Source organism: Hyperoodon ampullatus (genome assembly GCF_949752795.1).
Source record: "Hyperoodon ampullatus genome assembly, chromosome: 9".
In the NCBI taxonomy this organism is placed as follows: Eukaryota; Metazoa; Chordata; class Mammalia; order Artiodactyla; family Ziphiidae; genus Hyperoodon; species Hyperoodon ampullatus.
Window position 1 is genome coordinate 22,440,695 of NC_136922.1, and position 16,538 is coordinate 22,457,232.

Here is a 16,538-nt window from a genome sequence, read left to right on the forward strand (position 1 = left end):
GCCATCTGGGGGCTTTGGGGGCCTCAAGGCCGGGCTTAGTCAAGCTGCTCTTCCAGGGCAGGAGCAGCCAGACACAGACCTGCATGGCGGGAGGTGATCCCCCCACCACCGCCAGGAGAGGAGAGGTGACAGTGACAAGGGGAAGCCTCAGTAAGTTCTCAGCCCTTCCATGACACACCCAAAGGCCACGGCAAACAGACAGCGACCTCTCTCCACACCAACAGGGCACAATCAAACAATGATGCCCCCAAACTTATGGTGCCCCAGGAAGAGGAAGAGAGCAGCTGTGGGGGCAGAGAAGCCACCTACTGAGAGAGGAGAGGAGAGGGCCTGGGGCTGGAGGGGGTCGGGGCAGGGGCAGGGGCTGGGGAGAGGCTCTGCTAGCCTGAGCGGGGGCGGGTGTGCTCACTCTGGCCTTCCTTGGGTTGGCTTCCTGGAGAAACCCCAGGCACGGGAAGGGCTCCCAGAGTCTGGGGCGTCCTGGCTACCGGTGTCCCAGAGGTAGGGTTCCCAGGCCGTGGGATGCCCATACCCAGCACCGACACAGACAGCAGCTGGGACAGTGTGTGCCCCCAGTGTGTCCTCTGCCCAAGGCCCGTCCCAAGACGGCCCTGGGACCCCCAAGCTTCCCCAATGGCCCAACAGGAACAATGGAGTCCTACAGGAGGGGAGGAGAGAGAAAGAGACCAAGGCTCTGGGGACATTCAGAAACCCAAGAGGGGCAGCCTTGGATGCAGGGGTCAGCAGAGGACACTGGGGTGACATTTGCCAAATCGGCGGTGGCTGGAGACTGTCCACCCCCGGACACAAGCCTACGCCCATCACAGACTCAGCGTCCTTTATTGCACAGCGAGACTGCGATCTTTCCCCGGTGTGGGCGCGGGTGGAGAACCCCTCGGCCAGGCCCCGGTGCGGGCGGGTAGGCCGGCTCAGCAGCCCGGCCACAGGAGGGTGAAGGCACCGCGGCTGCAGCGGAAATCTGGCTCTGGCTGCTCCGGCTTGGGCTCCACGGAGACCAGGCGCCGAGCCCCGCGCTGGATCAGCGGGATGCAGTCGGAGACGCGGACCTCCAGGGTCCGGCCCTCCCTGAAGGAGGGAGGTCAGGGTCAGGACGGGCAGGGCTCCGCAGCCCCGCAGCCGCCCCCGCGCCCCGAGACTCACCCCTGGCAGTGCGCGGCCAGCACGCCCACCAGCTCCCCGACGCGGTTGTCCAGCGGCGGCCGGGAGCGGTGCAGACACACCACCAGGTCGTCGTAGCCCCGCGCGTGCAGCACCACCAGCTGGTCCCGCCCGCTGGTCACGCTCAGCCCGGTCACCTGAAGGGGGCGGGGTCTCAGGGTCAGGGGCGCGGCAGGCCCTCCTCCCCAAACCCTCACCTCGGCCCAGCAGCCCAGGAGCACAGGCCCGCCCGCCCGCCCGCATGCATCTTCCCCTCCCCAGCACCCCGCCCGCCCCCCTCGGCCTCTCCCGAGCTCCCCTCCTCTCCCCCAGGCCCCAAAGCCCTGCTGTCCCGTCTAGGTCCCCTTCCTCCCTCTCTGGTCCTGCCCATAAAGGGGAGGGTCGGGCAGGACGCACCGCCCACGAGGGCTTTTTGCCCTGATGGAATGTTCTAGATCTGCACAGTCTAACGTGGCACCACTGCTAACCTGTGGCTCTCCAGCACCTGAATGTGCTGGTGCCACTGAGGAGCTGAACTTTTACTTTTCTTTCCTTTTCATTGCATTTAAATAGCCGCAGGGGTCGTGGCCACCATACCAGATGGTCCCCCACCCTGACAGTTACAGGGACCCCCAGCCTCAGTCCCTGCCCTGGGTCGCCCCTTGGCCTGTGGGAATATGAGCTGCGACTCCAGGGAGCAAGTGGGTCACAGAACTGGACAGAGGGGTGAAAGGGGGACAGGGTCCCACGGGTGGCAGCCACACACTGCAGCCAGCTCCATGCAGTCCAGTGGTGGAGACCCCCGGGCAGGCACTGGCACAGATGTGGGGAAGAGGGGCCATTTGGCATTTCGGCCCCTGCAGGCTGTTCAGCAGGGGCACATGGGGTGGGGGAGGAGTTGCCATCCTGAGCTGATGCTGAGTTCTAGAAAGCTCCAGCCATCCCAGGTAGGCATGAGGGGAGGGGCCCGGCAGTGCCCAGCAGGACACCGGGCTAGCTGGGGCCGCATGGATGCCCCCGCCCCCGCCCAGGGCTCACCACATCCAGGGGCACGGCCCGCATCACCCGGTACTGCCGGCCCGGCTCCAGCTTGTAGAGGTGCCGGTCTGTGAGCAGCAGCGCCCGGTCCCGGCTTTTGTTGAAGCGATTCACCTGCGGGAGAGGTGCTCTCAGGGTCACTTGCCTGCCTCAGGGGGCTCCCCAGCAGGTGTGGCCGGTGGCCTCGCCTCCCTGAGGCCACTCTCTCACTGACTGGGCCGGAGCTGACTACTTTTGAAGTTTCAGGCTCAGCTGTGAAACCTCTAAGCTAGGCCTGGGCCGGGGCTGCCACGGGCCTGCAGCCCTGCATCCACTGCTCACCTTTCGGACATGGCTGGAGAAGAGAACGGCCCCGAAGCCGTCCTTTTCCCGAAGCGTCTTCAGTCGCTGAGCGAACAGGCCTGAGGCTGTGGGGTTGTCTGTGGCCTGAGGACAGATGGGGGCTGCTTGGGATGGGGTCTTGGGACCATGCTTGACTGACAGCAACTCTCAGGGAATTGGCACAGTTATCCTTGACCTCAGAGAACCTCGTCAGGCCATGCGCCAGCCTCCTGGTGGGTCCACCTGCCACGCTGGCTTCCCTGAAGGCCCACCGCACAGACCCCCTGCAGCCCTGAGGTTCTAGGCACACATGTCTGTGCGCCCCACACCCACCCCCCAGCCCAGCTCCCCACGCCAGGCCTGGGCAGGCTGAGAGATGGAAGGGGCTGGGTGGGACCTCGCTCCTCCATGCCAAGCCACCCACCTGGGCAAACCTCGCACCCCTGAGGCTTCATCCCCTGCAGAATAGGGCCGGGGGGCGCTCACAGCACCCGTGTGGGCCAAGGGGGGCCAAGGCATGGAGTCAGGGGGCTGTGCCTAAGAAGGGGGGTCTGTGCCAGAGAATGGGGGGGCTGACCTGAAAACACAGGAAGGCAAGTGGAAGTAGGGCAGAGGGGGAGGTGCTGAGTAAAGCCCCGGCTAGCTGGTTCTGGGTGAAAACCCTTGAACTTCAGAGGCCAGGGGCAGGAACAGAGGGGTACAGCCCACAGGACAGCCAGGATCAGGGAGAGGACAGCTGAGGCGGACATGGGCAAGGTTTCAGCCTTGAGCCCCTCCTTGGCCCCCAGACCCCACAGCCCTGACACTTACGGAGGACAAGTAGTCCCGGGCCCAGGCCCGCCGGCAGCCCCAGTCCTGTCGCAGCTCCTGCAGGGCCGCCATGGCGGCCACCTTGGCCTTGATCTGAGCCATGTCTGAAGGGGGGATGTTCTTCACCAGCTGCCGGGCCCGCCACCTGGAGAGGGCCAGGTGGTCAGACAGACCCCCGTGCAGGTCTCACCCTTCCCTACTCCTGGTTGTGCCCCTTTTCCTGAGAACACACGTTAGTGCCTTTTCATGTCCCTTCCCCCACAGGATAAGGCCAGGCCCCTCAGCCAGGCACTAGCCACCCTCTGTGTCCCAGCCTCCCTGGTCTCAGTGGAAGGTGGCCTCTCCTGCGCTGAGCATGCTGGTTGCCCTTCCCACCTCTCCTAAAGAACTCCTACTCAGCCTTCAAAGCCCTGCTCAGTTGCAGTTTCCCCCACTTCTAGCTCTGACCCACCACCCTCCCTGCAAGCCTCTAGCAAGGAGATGGAGGCCTGCATCCCCTCCAGATGTCCAGAATGGTGCTGGGGACATTAGGAATCTTCCACCGGCTGTGGGGTGTGGGCAGCCAGTTGATGTGCACAGCCCCCTGTTTTCCTGCTTATCCAATGGGACCACCTGTCTCCTGGCTAGCACCAAGGGGTTCAGATGGCCCGGTCCGGGTGTTCAGTGGGCTCTAGCTGAGTGGAAAAGAGTGAGGGGCGGTGACAGAGGGCGAGTACCTGCAGAAGAGTGCCTGGCAGGTGTCCTGGAAAGGCTGCAGCACGGCAGGGGGCAGCGGCCACACAAGGTCACGGCCGTAGAGCGGGGGCTGCCGTGCAGCCTGGAATCGCCGCTGCATCTCTGCCAGGTGAGCGCGCACCTTGTGCCTCCGGAACCAGCGCATGATGGTGTAGACGGCCCTCAGTCGCCGGCAGTGCCGCCTGGCCAGCGTGCCCCGCCATGCCTGGGGGCCAGTGGGAGGTGGTGCTCCGTTAGGCCCTGCCAGGCCCCACCTCCCTCACCTTAGGAGACCCCAAAATGGAGGGGCACCCGAGAATGTAACCATCAAAACCCAGACTGAAGATCCTACAAGGCAAGCGGCCCGGCGAACCCACAGATTAAAACAGACTTAAGCAACGTATAGACCCTGAGTTGAACAGACTGAGGACACAACTGGGGACGTGTGGTTATTGACTGGACAGGACAGCAGCAAGTCAGTGTGAACTTTCTAAATCCTGTTTCTGTGATGGTATTAGGTCATGTTCTTAAAAAAACCCTGTGTGTTACAGGAGATAACAGAGGTAACAATGAAATGCAGTGTGTCATCCTTAGTTGGATTCTGGGTTTTTAAAAGATGTAACGGGGGACTTCCCTGGTGGCGCAGGGGTTAAGAATCCTCCTGCCAATGCAGGGGACACGGGTTCGATCCCCGGCTCAAGAAGGTCCACATTCTGTGGAGCAACTAAGCCCGCATGCCACACCTACTGAAGCCCGCGTGCCTAGAGCCCGTGCTCCGCAACAAGAGAAGCCACCGCGATGAGAAGCCCGTGCACCGCAATGAAGAGTAGCCCCCGTTCGCCGCAACTAGAGAAAGCCTGTATGCAGCAGCAAAGAGCCAACGCAGCGAAAAAAAAAAAGACTACTCTACCATACCATTTAAAAGTTAAAAAAATTAAAAAATAAAAGATGTAATGGGTCATAGTGGTACCCTTTCAGAAATTTAAATATGGCCTACATATTAGACATTCAGATGTGTAGAATATATTTTATCAGTGTTAGGTTTCTTTTTTTTTTTTTTTGGCCATGCCCTGCAGCATGCGGGATCTTAGTTCCCACACCAGAGATGGAACCCGTGCCCCCTGCAGTGGAAGCGCAGAGCCCTAACCACTGAACCGCCAGGGAACTCCCAGTGTTAGGCTTCTTGAATGTGCTAATGTCAGTGTGGTTATAAAGGTGGATGACCTTGTTCTTAGGATATGCCTGCTGAAGGATTTAGGGGTGTCATTACTTTATATGGTTTGGGAAAAAATACAAATATATGCATATGTGGGTATCTGTATGTGCGTATGGAGAAAGAGAGATAGAGACAGAGACAGAGACAGGGTGTGCGGGGAGGGGAGAACATAATTGGAGCAATCCAGGTGAATAGTAATCATTGTACGAATCTTTCCACTTTTCTGTAGGTTTGAAATGTTAGAAATAAAAAGTTATGGGGAGAGGTGGGAGAATCCTTATCCTTTGGGAAGACATACTGAAATGATTATAAATGAAATGATTTGCTTCAGAATAACTGGGATAGAGGTGCGATGTCTACCCAAAACCACGTTGGTCATGTAACATGGTTGACACAGGGCAGTAGGCGTGTGGGAATATAGCACACCATTCTGCACGCTTTTTTCCAGGCCTGAAATCTTTCAGAATAAGTGGAAGAAAAGAAGGAAAAAAGAAAGGAAGGAAGGAAGCCAGATTCCTGAATGTCTTGTTTTGAGCACCTGGGCCTGAGGCTGGTGGCCACAGAACAGAGGTGACCCGAACAACATCCACACTTTTTGCTTAAGTCAATTTCCGTGTCGGTTTGTCACCTGCGAGCGGGGGCTCCCCCGGTACTTGGAAGTGTGCCTGTGCTCCCCTCAGTGCACGCACATCCCCCAACTCCGAGTGGTACACATCCATCTCTCCCCTCCCCCCAGGTAACGCACACAGCTCTCTCCTTCCCATCCTCCCACACCCTCCCTGGTGGCCGTCCAGCCCCGCCGCACCTTCTGTAGCAGCAGCACGATGATGGGGATGAGACACGCGCGGCTCTGCTCCAGCGTGACCAGCGTCCGGGGCGAACGGATGAAGAGTTTGCTGTGGCCGAAGGCCACGTCCCCCTGCAGCCCGTGCTGTTCCAGGAGGGCGCTCACGGCCGCCCTATCGGAGCCCAGCAGGTGGTTTGGCCACGTGTACTCACAGGTCATCTTGTACCTGTCACAGAAGGACCGGGCAGTGGGCGCCAGACCCTGGGGAGGAGTGCGGACCCGTCCCGCCTTGACTCGCCCCGCCCCCATGCCCCCCGCCCCGCCCCGCACTCCAGCGCCGCGCCCACACCCTCCCTGCCGATCCCACGCAGCCCATCCCCGCCCCGTCCCACCCCGTGTGTCACAGCAGCGTGCAGGCTCCCGCCTTGAAGTCTGAAAAGCGCCCGCTGCTTTGGGCACCCGCGCGGCCCGCTGCTGGAGCCCCTCAAGGACACGCCCCCGGGGGAGGGGCCGTACCTGAGCAGGAATCGAGAATAGGGCTGGCGGGAAGCGAAGCCGGCCCTGCGGACCCTCACGTTCTCCAGCAGCCCCAGGTATGCGACCTGGTGGCGACAGTGGCCCTCGTCCAGCTTCGCGGCCACCTTGTCCTCATTGGGCTTGATGCAGCGGACGTAGAAGGGCTCCTGTGGGGACAAAGGACACTCGGAGAGGCCAGTGTCATGGCCCTACAGTCACCCGGCAGGGGCAGCAAGCGAGCTGTCTCCATCCTGCCGTCTCCATCCTCCCAAGCTGCCGTCCCGTCTGCGTGGGGAAGAGGCTCTCGGGGGAGGGGGAGGCTGAGGGCCCAAGGGCAGGCCGAAGGCTGAGTCCAGGAGGAGACTGGGGATGAGGGGTGGCGGGCAGCATGGGACCTGGGAGCCCAGTGCTGGGTGCGGGCAGGAGGCTGGCCCAGAGCCAGGTTCTGACCGGGCAGCAAAGCCCCTTAGCTTTTCCTTTCGCTTCCCAGAGGCGCTGCTGAGTCTCTGGATATTCTGTCCTTCCACTGCCCCCTCTGACTTTGGGCCCCAAGCTCTGCGAGGTGCTCGTGCCACTTTCCTGTCCCTGTGGCCCCAGCTTCCAGAAGCTAACCCCGTATCTGGGCAGGACCAGGGCTGGGCCAACCCAAGCTCTGAGCAAGGTCTCCCCCAGCCCATCCCCAAGAGGCAACGAGGCCAGGGGAAGGCTGCTGGGACCCCGCATTTACTCAAGCCTCGGCCTGGTCCAGGGCATCTTAACCTGTGCAGCGGTCGGTCCCTCCCTGCTGGAGGGGGTGTGGCTCGCAGCAGACAGGAAACAGAAGGATCCGGAAGGATCCAGACTCAGGGTGGGGTTGGGGGGGGTGCCGTACCTTGGAGGCCAGGTTTTCCACCAGGGCCACCATGGAGTTCTTGAAGAGCGTGCCGGCCGTCAGGGGGCGCTTGGTCACCTCTGTGATGTCCTGCTGCCCATCTGGCCACATGGCCCGCAGGGTGGGGTCCGTGCTGTGGACACAGGCTGCATGGCCAGCCGCCCTCCAGGACAGCCCACACCCCAGCCTGGCCATTTGTAAGCTTCATGGCCTCAGCTGTGACCCTCAGGCTGTCTGTGAGGGTCAGACCGGAGTGTCTGAAGGCCCTTCCAGCCAGAGCCCCTGGGACCTCGCCCTCTGGTGCCCACACGCATGCCCACAGAGCCTGCTCACCTGTTGTACAGCAGCCGCTTGAAGTCCTGGAAGAGGGAGTCTCTGTTCTTGTCAATGAAGCCCTCCGCCGAGTACCTGGTCGGGGGGGACACGGCCATTGAGGAGACGGGGCCCTCGGACGGCCCCCAGCATGCCCCTCCCCTTCCTCCCACCTGGTCAGCCTCCCTTCCTTCCTCCTCACGTGCTCCTCTTCCTTCCCCTCTCCTTTCTGTCTTCCCTCTCATCACATAAGCCCTCCTCCCTCAGCAGTTTCTCTCCTGAGAGATGCCACATGTCGCATCACTGAACCCTGGCCCTAGCACATACATGCGGTGTGACCTGACCTAGGACAAGTTACTTAAACTCTCTGTGCCTCAGCAGAGACCACGAGCTCAGAACAGTGCCTACTGAGTTTCCAAAAACATCGGCGATTGCAGTTACAACCAGGAACTCCTGAGTCCTTGGTCTATTTTGTTCCGGTGGCCCTGAGAACCTCAGATTCATCGTCTCGTCCTTTGACTGTTAGAAAGCTCAGCGCTAAAATCTTGGCTTCCCTTGCAGCTCCTAGAAAGGCTCAAGGCCATGGGATCTGACTTCTGGTGGCTTCGTCTTTTGGACTCTTATTTCTTCACCTTGTGAAGGACACGTTGGACACTTGTGCCTCTCTCTGTGTCACCTCAGATCCACTTCCGGGTGAGGTGAGTGACAGGGAAATTAATAATAATCATGGCCACTCCTGGAAGACACCTGGGGCCTCGGTACTCGGTGTGTGGCCCGAGGACCCGCAGTGTCCGTCTGGCCTGGGAGCTCGTTAGGAACACAGCCTCTCGCCCCTCTGCCACTCCTCGCTGGCCCGCACCTTGATGTGCAGGCTTTGCTCAAAGCGTGACGAGAACTGGCCCTGGGCTAGGAGCAGAGGTCCACCCTGGCTGCACCTCGGAATCTCCAGCCCCTCTCCCAGGAATGGGCATTTTTTAAAAAGCTTCCCAGGAGATTCTATGATGCAGCCAGGGCTGAGAATCGCTCTCTTTTTTTTTTTTGCAGTACGCGGGCCTCTCACTGTTGTGGCCTTTCCCGTTGCGGAGCACAGGCTCCGGACGTGCAGGCTCAGCGGCCATGGCTCACGGGCCCAGCCGCTCCGCGGCATGTGGGATCTTCCCGGACCGGGGCACGAACCCGTGTCCCCTGCATCGGCAGGCGGACTCTCAACCACTGCGCCACCAGGGAAGCCTGAGAATCGCTATCTTAAAAGCCCCATTGTATGCCTGTGAATCTGGTGAAGGGCCTATTTTCAGTGCCTTAAAAAGGGGAGGGGGCAGACGCTCAGTGGGGGGCCCTTACATGACATCCCCTGCATAGTGCTTGATCCGGAAGTCTCGGCCAAACTCCATGGTCTTGTCTGTGGGGCAGAGCTATGGGCGGGGGCAGGCCCGGTCAAGGCACAGAAGGTGTGGGGGGGATCTGGGGGAGGGGGGACAGTCCTGCAGAGAAGGCTGAGCCACCGCCAAGGACCCCCCCCCCCAAGACAGGCAGCGTGGCACCTGTGGCACCCTTTCCAGTGCTGGGACCAGCCGGGGGTGCACAGGGCGGGGGCGACCGCAGGGGCGGAGGGGCACCTGGCGGCTGGTGTAGTGCGGGTGGTGGCGGTGGTGCGTGTCCAGGGTCTGCAGGAAGATCCGGTCAGTGATGGGGCCCGCGCTGCTGCAGGCCTCATCCAGCACAGCCAGGATGCCCCGGTGAGGCCGCTCCACCAGGTCCACGATGGTGGCGTTGTTGAAGTACTCCACCTGCGGGAGGGCAGGCAGGGCAGCTCCGGAGCCCCGTCGGCCGGCCTCGCGCCCAAGTGCCTGCCTGGCGCCCGCTCCCCCGTGCCCTCCTCTGCACACACCCGCCCGCCCAGCGCCATGCCTCTCCCTCCGGGGCCCGCGGTGTGCAGGACGGGCCCGGCACTCACGCTCTGCCAGGCGATGCCCTCCCGCTCGTATTCCTCCTGCTCCTGCTTCAGGATGAGCTGGATGAAGAGCTGCTGCAGCTTCTCGTTGCAGTAATTGATGCAGAACTGCTCGAAGCTGAAGGCGGAGGGGCCGTTGAGAGTCACGCCTCGACCACCCACCTCAGGGCTTTGGCTCCATGGGGAGCGAGCGCAACATATGGCAGACTTCCCCGCAAATAGATCCCCTGAAGTTTGCCTGAGGGGGCTGGTGCCCGGTGCCCCAAGTGGCCTCTCTGTCGGGGAGCATCTCCCTCTCCCAGGCCACCCTTTTACCCGCCTGCCCCCAAGTCCAGCACGCACGCCCTGGAGTGGATCTGGGAGTCCCAGCGAGGGGAAGTGAGCCGAGATCTTGCCTTCCCAGGCACCAGTGGACGGCGGCACAGCTGAGGCCGGCTTGAAGGCACGAGCCTGGGGCCAGGGACCAACCGGCACCGACGCCAGACCGCCTGCTCCCCAGCCCAGCCGAGCTCCCCAGGACTAAGGCGGCCTTAGAGGGTGGGCGGGGTCAGGGTGTGGTGGCAGGGCTACCCACCTGTTGACAGGGAACACCTCGAAGCCGTAGATGTCCAGCACGCCGATGACTGTGTCCTTGCCGTCGCGCCGGGGGTCCCGGTCCCGGGGTTCCATGACACGGTTGATCCGGTCCACCACCCACTCAAACAGCCGCTGGTACACTGCCTGGGAAGAGGCCAGGAGCCAGCTGCCTCTGACTGCCTCTGGCCTCGTCTCCTCTGGGAAGGCCTCCGGGTTGCCTCCCCCACCTCCAGAGCACCTTGGCACAGGCGTCCCGGGCATAGCTGGCCTCGGCCGCAGTGTGGCCCTTCTCGATGAGTTCCCTGCCTCCTGAGGCCACGGTGCGAGCCAGCAGGCAGCGCAGCGCCATCGCCCGGGGTGTGGCCGTCAGCTCAGCCACGTGGTCCACCAGCACCTCATCCGTCACCGCCAGGCGCCTCTGCTCCAGACTGCCTTCCTCCAGCTCCACAAACTCGATGTTTCCCTGGTGACGCGGGAACCATGAAGTCAGGCTCCGCGTCTCAGAGGAGCCTGCTGCATGCACCCCTCTGCCCCCGGCGGGGCGGGGGGAGGCAGGGGCGCAGGGTACAGTAGAGCTTGGCTTCTACCACATACACAGCCAGAGAGAGGGAGGGGAGCGCTTCCTGGAGCACGCCAGAGCCTTCCCCAAGGCTTCCCACCCGAACGTCATGTGAATGGTCCCCCTGCATCCTTCTGCAGCTGGCTACGTGCTACCCATTCCTCATGCTTCCTCAGAGAGAACTAAGGCTGAGGCGCTGAGTAACCTGCCCAAGGCCACACAGCTCTTAGGTGACGGAAGCAAAAGGCCGGTCTGCATGTGCTCAGCTTTACTGAGCCCAGACTGCCCTTGCCTGCTAAGTCTGGGCTGATCTACCAGACAAGGACCAGGCCCATACTGGGCATGCAGGGCCCACTGCTCAGGGTCCGGCCTGTGGGAACCCATAGCCAAAGCAACTCAGTTTCAGCAGAGGGAGAAGTGGGCCAGTTACATGGCTGGGTTGTCAGAGGCCAGTCTTCTCCTCCAGGGGAGGTGCCCGGCCAGGGCACCCCATGGGGAAATGGCCGCAGAGCCCACAGCCAGGCTCACCAGGTGCAGAATGGCGGCCAGGATCCGGTGCACGGAGGCCACCTCCTCAGGACTGAAGCCGATCACCCGCATGGCCTCCGTCACCGCCTGGTGGTGGCTCTTCTCGTCGCTGTCCAAGACCTGGGGGAGAAAGGGCTCAGCACCCCGGTGCCACCCTGAGCCTCGAGTCCTCTGTCCCGGGGCGCGTGCTCACCCACTGCACCCCCATCCCGGCGCTGAGCCCCGATTCCTCCAACTGAAAGCCTGCCGAGTCAGGGCCCCACCAGTCCCTCTGAGCCGTGCACACCGCCCTGGGCCCTGCTGAAGTCACTGGCCACCAGCACCAGGGTCCTGGGACTAAGCATGATTAGAGCCTGGGCTCCCTGCCCCACTCACACTGAGCCCCGCCCCCTGGCGGGTGAAATTATAGAGCGCAGCGTTTCTCTGCAGGTGCAGTTCTTGCAGCTCCTTGTCCTCACAGCCCCGCAGCACCTGGAGGACCCGACACCCCTCCGTTAGGCCCCTGAGCTCCAAAGACCCCACCCACGTACGCAGGACAAACAGACGCGTCCTTCAACCACCGCTGACCCAACAGATTCATGGTGTGGGTCAGCACAGTGATGGTATAGACACCGCCTGAGCCCAGGGAGAACCTACTTCTAGGTCAGATACTGTGTAGACACCACGCCTATCCAGGGAAAGACCACTTCAGTGGTCAGACATGGTGTAGATACCACCTGAGTCCACAGAGACCCACTTCAGAGGTCAGACACATTGCAGACATTGCCTGTTTCCTGGGAGGACCTGCTTCAGTGATCAGACACGACGTAGACACTGCCAGTGTCCAGGCAGAGGCACTTCGGTGAGTCAGAAAGAATGTAGATACCACCCAAGTCCAGGGAGACACCACCTCAGTGGGTCTGACCCAGTGTAGACACTATCAGTGTCCAGAATCCACCTCAGTGTCAGACATGGTGTGGACACTGCCCTGCCCGCATCCAGGGGGACCCCACGTCAGAGTCAGCTGAGGTGCACACACAGCCGTGTCCAGGGAGCTCCCACCGCAGTAGGGGTGGGGCCGGGGCGATGGCATGGGGGGAGAGGGGAGGGCAAGGGACTGTGGGTGGGGCAGTCAGAAGGCCCCCTCCCTGCAGGTCTCCCCCTGCCGGCTTCGGCTCACCTGGTAGAAGGCGTGGAAGTTCCTCTCGCCCACGTGCTGCTTGAGGACCCGAGACTGAGGAGAGAGGAGCAGCTGGACCGAGGCCTGGATGCCGGCCCCACCCCAGGGGACCCGTCCCAGAGCCCCCGGGGCAGTGCAGGTGGGGGTGGTGGCTGACCTGGCTACAGGGGGAGCCCCGCCCGGTGAAGCTGGGACATCTGAGAAGGTAGGTTCCTGCCCCCAGGGTGCCAGGCCTGGGGGGCTCAGCGTGGTGGGGCAGCTCTGCCTGGTCCCCCCGAGGGAGGCCTTTGTGTGGCCCACCTGCCCAGGGTCTCGGTAGTAAGGCCCACCTTCTCCAGCAGGTAGCTGTGGATGTGTCCCCCTACGGGGTCTCCTTTGAAGTCAAAGTTGATGTCCATGTACTTGCCGAAGCGGCTGGAGTTGTGGTTGCGGTTGGTGCGAGCGTTGCCGAAGGCCTCCAGCACGCAGGTGGACTTGAGCAGCACGTCCTTGACTCTGCGTGGGGCAGAGGGGCCGAGGGGCTATAACGCAAAGACCTCGCGCTGGGGACTGTGCCCAGGTCCAGCATCCCTGTCTGAGGCTTCCCCATCACAGGAGGAGAGGGAGCCTGAGGGCCTGGCCTCACCCTGCGCTGCCCCTTGCAGGCCTTTGACTCTGAGATGCTGGGAAAGGCACCTGCAGGGGGCTCACGCCGGTTGTGCTGTAAAGCCTTGAGCCTAGAAAGGCATTAGCCCTGCCTTCCCCGACCAAAGCTGCAGCCCAGTGAGGAGCTGGGTCTGGACGCTCGGCGCTGCCAGCCATGTGTGCTTGGGAACTTCCATCGCTGTTCCCACCCCACTCCTGCCCCAAACCCCACCTTACCCCACCTCAACAGGAAGCGCCGGGGCTCCCACACAGGAAGCTGCTCCTACAAATCCCCCCTGGTGAGCAGCTGGCAGGCAGGTGGGCCCTGGGTTCCGGGTTCCCGACGCAAACCCTGACACCCGGCCTGGCATCCTGGGCCTTCCTGACGGGCCAGCCAACTTCTCCACTTCCATCAGGTCCCGGTGAGGGCCCAGCACCCGTCTGTCGGCCCGCTGCACCTCACTCCCTTCCTGTCCCTAGAGGAAGGGCACCCACACGCTGGGCCTCACCTCTCCTTGGGTCGAGAGGTCCGGGCTGCGGCTCACCTGGGGGCTTGCTGACAGCCACTGAACTTGGCCTGAGCCGGGCTGCATTGTGTCTCTTGCCCCCCATCAGGCATGAGGCCCCTCCCCACGCCCTCCCCGCCCTCACCTCTCCACCTCGGCCCTCTGGCTAGGGTTGGTGACGGCAGCGATGTATTGCATGATGTGCTTGCTGGCTTCCGTCTTCCCTGCCCCGCTCTCCCCTGCCGGAAAGAAGGACAGTCAGACCGTTTCTGGCTGTTCCCCCTTAACCAGCTCCCGGTGCCCATCTCCACTCCCAGGCGCTCCAGTCACCTCCCCATCTTTGACAAATGAAAACACTGGGGCCCAGGGAGGCTGTGAGCCAGAGCCTGGGCCCTTGGCTGCAGGGCAGGTACCTGAGATAACAATGCAGGTATCCCTGGACCGGCGCTTCATCGCCCTGTAGGCAGCGTTGGCCACGGCGTACAGGTGGGGCGGCCGCTCATAGAGCTCGCGGCCCTGGTACCTGGCGATGGCCTCGGGCCCGTACAGGGGCAGCTCCTGGTAGGGGTTCACGGACACCAGCACCTCACCGATGTATGTGTAGATGCGGCCCTTCTCGAACCTGGCACAGGCAGGGCCAGTCCTCAGTGCTCGGGGCCTCGGGGACACACACCTAGGTCCCGGGGCGCTGGGCCCAGGCGGGAAGCCTTGGGGCCCTGGCCCACCCACAGGGCTGAGAGTATAGACGAGGGTGTTGGGGTGAGAGGGGGTGCCGGCTGACTTGAGCCTTCCTGGTGCTGTTTGCCGGGAGTCGCACCCCACACAAGGCAGTGGTGGCATCTAAGCTGCTCTCCACGGGGATCCTGATGTCCCGGGAATCACGACTACCCACTTTATTAAGGGACTGACTTGCCCGAGGCCTTGCTGGCCAAGGCAGAGCTGGCAGTGTGGGAAGCTGGGTTGAGGACCGGGAGCAGATGGGGGCAGGAGGCGGAGGGAGGGGCCTCCAGCTGTTTCCGTCTCAAGACCTGGGCGGGGACCCAGAAGCAGAAGCAGCCCAGCCCAGCCCCACCCAGACAGCAGGGACTGGGAGGGGTGCCACCACCCTCCCCCCGGGCACTTCCTCAGACTTCTGGACCCTTCCCTTCAGGAACCTAGTCACCCAGAAGGGTGCCTGTGTCCATCGTCCCTCTCTTGACTCTTCTGCCCTGGGAGGAGCACCAGCCCGCCTGCTGCCCTGACGGACCCGCCCTGCCCCTGACAGCCTGTCTTCTTCCTCAGCTGCCTCGGACGCGGGAGTTCCCTGGCCTGGCTCCCTGCACACCCGGGACCTGCTGGAGACAGACTCTCCCATCCACAAGCTGTGTGGCCCGAGGCTCAGGGTTCCATCGTTAATACGGAGATGGTAATACCTCTCTCAGAAGTTACTTTATAGGAATGAAGTGAAATCATGCTTAGCTCTCTGCCCCATACAAAAGAGAAGCTCATTTCCTGTCTGACTCTCCATCCCACAGCCCTGGCCTTGGCTCAGGGCCCGCCCGTGCCTGACTTCAGCAATCTGGGGTCAGTGGGACCTGTCCCCAAGCTCTGCACAGTCACCTTCTGCTCCCCCTGGCTGTCCAGGGATGAAGCCAGCTCCTGGTGCCACCCCATGTCACCACCAACTCGTCCCTGCCCTCTGCCCTCTGGCAAATAGGGCCCCGTGTCACTTCTACCAGCCACGCCCTGAAGCACCCCACATGCCCCCCTGAGAGTGTCATCTCAGCTTGTCCACCTGCACCCCCCAGGGTGTGCCCTGACCACTTCCCTTGGAGCCCCCAGGGCCCAGCACGGCCCCACAAGGGGGATGGAGCATCCACCCAGCCCGGGGGCCTGGCACCTGCCAGGAGGAGGGGTCAGGAGGCACCTGGGCTGTGTGGGAGGCCCGGGTCTGGGAAGCCTGCTCTAGCACTGGCTGGTTGCCCTGGCCCTGAGGCGGGGATGGGGAGAAGGGGAGCCCCTGCCCCTACCTGAGCTTCAGGTTCTCCATGAAGTCCTCCATGGTCACTTGGTCCAAAAGCACGAAGTCGGGCTTGCCGCACTCAGGGCCTTCGTCCTCCATCCTGCCGGCGGGAAGCACCCAGGCCAGGTTGCCCCGACCTTCCTGTGCAGAGCAGCTCAGGGGAGAGGTGCTTTCGCACAGGCCCAGCCCTCCCTCCTGCAGCGGTGTGGTGAAGTAGGAAGTGGGTTCTTGTGGCCCCAGGGAGGGGTTGCCCTCCCTGCTTGCCGTCCCCTCCCAAGGGGCTCTGACCCCTGCTTCCTGGTTCCCCTCAGGGCGTGCCTCATGGTCGAGGCGGTCGAGGAAATGCCGGCCCTCTGTGATCTCACCCTCACCCCAAGCAGCCGCGTCTCTGCAGTCCCCGGCCCTGCTGCATCCGAGCCACGGGGGGGACCGTGAGCAGGGTTTTCTTGACGTGGCGGTGGCCACAGAAGCCGTCAGCTCTCAGACCTCAACACTAGGCGGATTTTCGGGTAGGTACATTGCACCTTGACAAAAGGTGAACAAATGCCGATACCCAGGCCCTTGGGGCGGGAGCCTAGGCAGTACTCCTTCCAAGTGTGACCACGCTGCGATGTGAACCACAAAGCCAGCTTCCAGGCTTAGCCCGCCACAGCCACGGGGCTGGTGGTCTGGGTTCGTCATGCTGAGACCCAGTCTTGCCACTGGTCCAGGCTTCCGGTGTTTCCCGGAAGGGCTCTTTGTGTCCTCGGGGCCCACCTGCCTGTCCCTCTAGTAGTGAGGACCAGGAGCTGCACCAGGGGCCCTCCTGTCCCACCTTGGTCCTCACCTCCCAGAGGTGTGGCCTCACTCCTCTCCCTGGAGCAGGCGGGCCCTTTACAAGTGGCCAGACG

General features: G+C 62.5%; 1 protein-coding gene across 2 annotated transcripts; it reads right to left on the bottom strand.

Moving 5' to 3' along the window:
* Positions 1 to 850: 850 nt before the first annotated feature.
* MYO1G (myosin IG) lies at positions 851 to 15,747 on the bottom strand (the record flags this gene model as incomplete). 2 transcript variants are annotated; one of them, XM_079710950.1, is made up of 22 exons in its annotated part: positions 851 to 1,086; positions 1,162 to 1,316; positions 2,197 to 2,310; positions 2,518 to 2,622; positions 3,328 to 3,472; positions 4,044 to 4,267; positions 6,063 to 6,270; positions 6,561 to 6,727; positions 7,432 to 7,564; positions 7,765 to 7,839; positions 9,085 to 9,155; positions 9,360 to 9,530; positions 9,698 to 9,812; positions 10,269 to 10,414; positions 10,509 to 10,733; positions 11,358 to 11,492; positions 11,733 to 11,828; positions 12,517 to 12,570; positions 12,846 to 13,011; positions 13,792 to 13,885; positions 14,060 to 14,268; positions 15,656 to 15,747. In XM_079710950.1, the coding sequence occupies 22 exons, from the start codon at positions 15,745 to 15,747 to the stop codon at positions 930 to 932; spliced, it is 3,057 nt and encodes a 1,018-aa protein (XP_079567076.1). In that variant the 3' UTR covers positions 851 to 929. The 2 variants fall into 2 exon arrangements, with proteins under 2 accessions (XP_079567076.1, XP_079567075.1); XM_079710949.1 differs by having other exon boundaries at positions 11,358 to 11,512; positions 11,729 to 11,828.
* Positions 15,748 to 16,538: the final 791 nt, after the last annotated feature.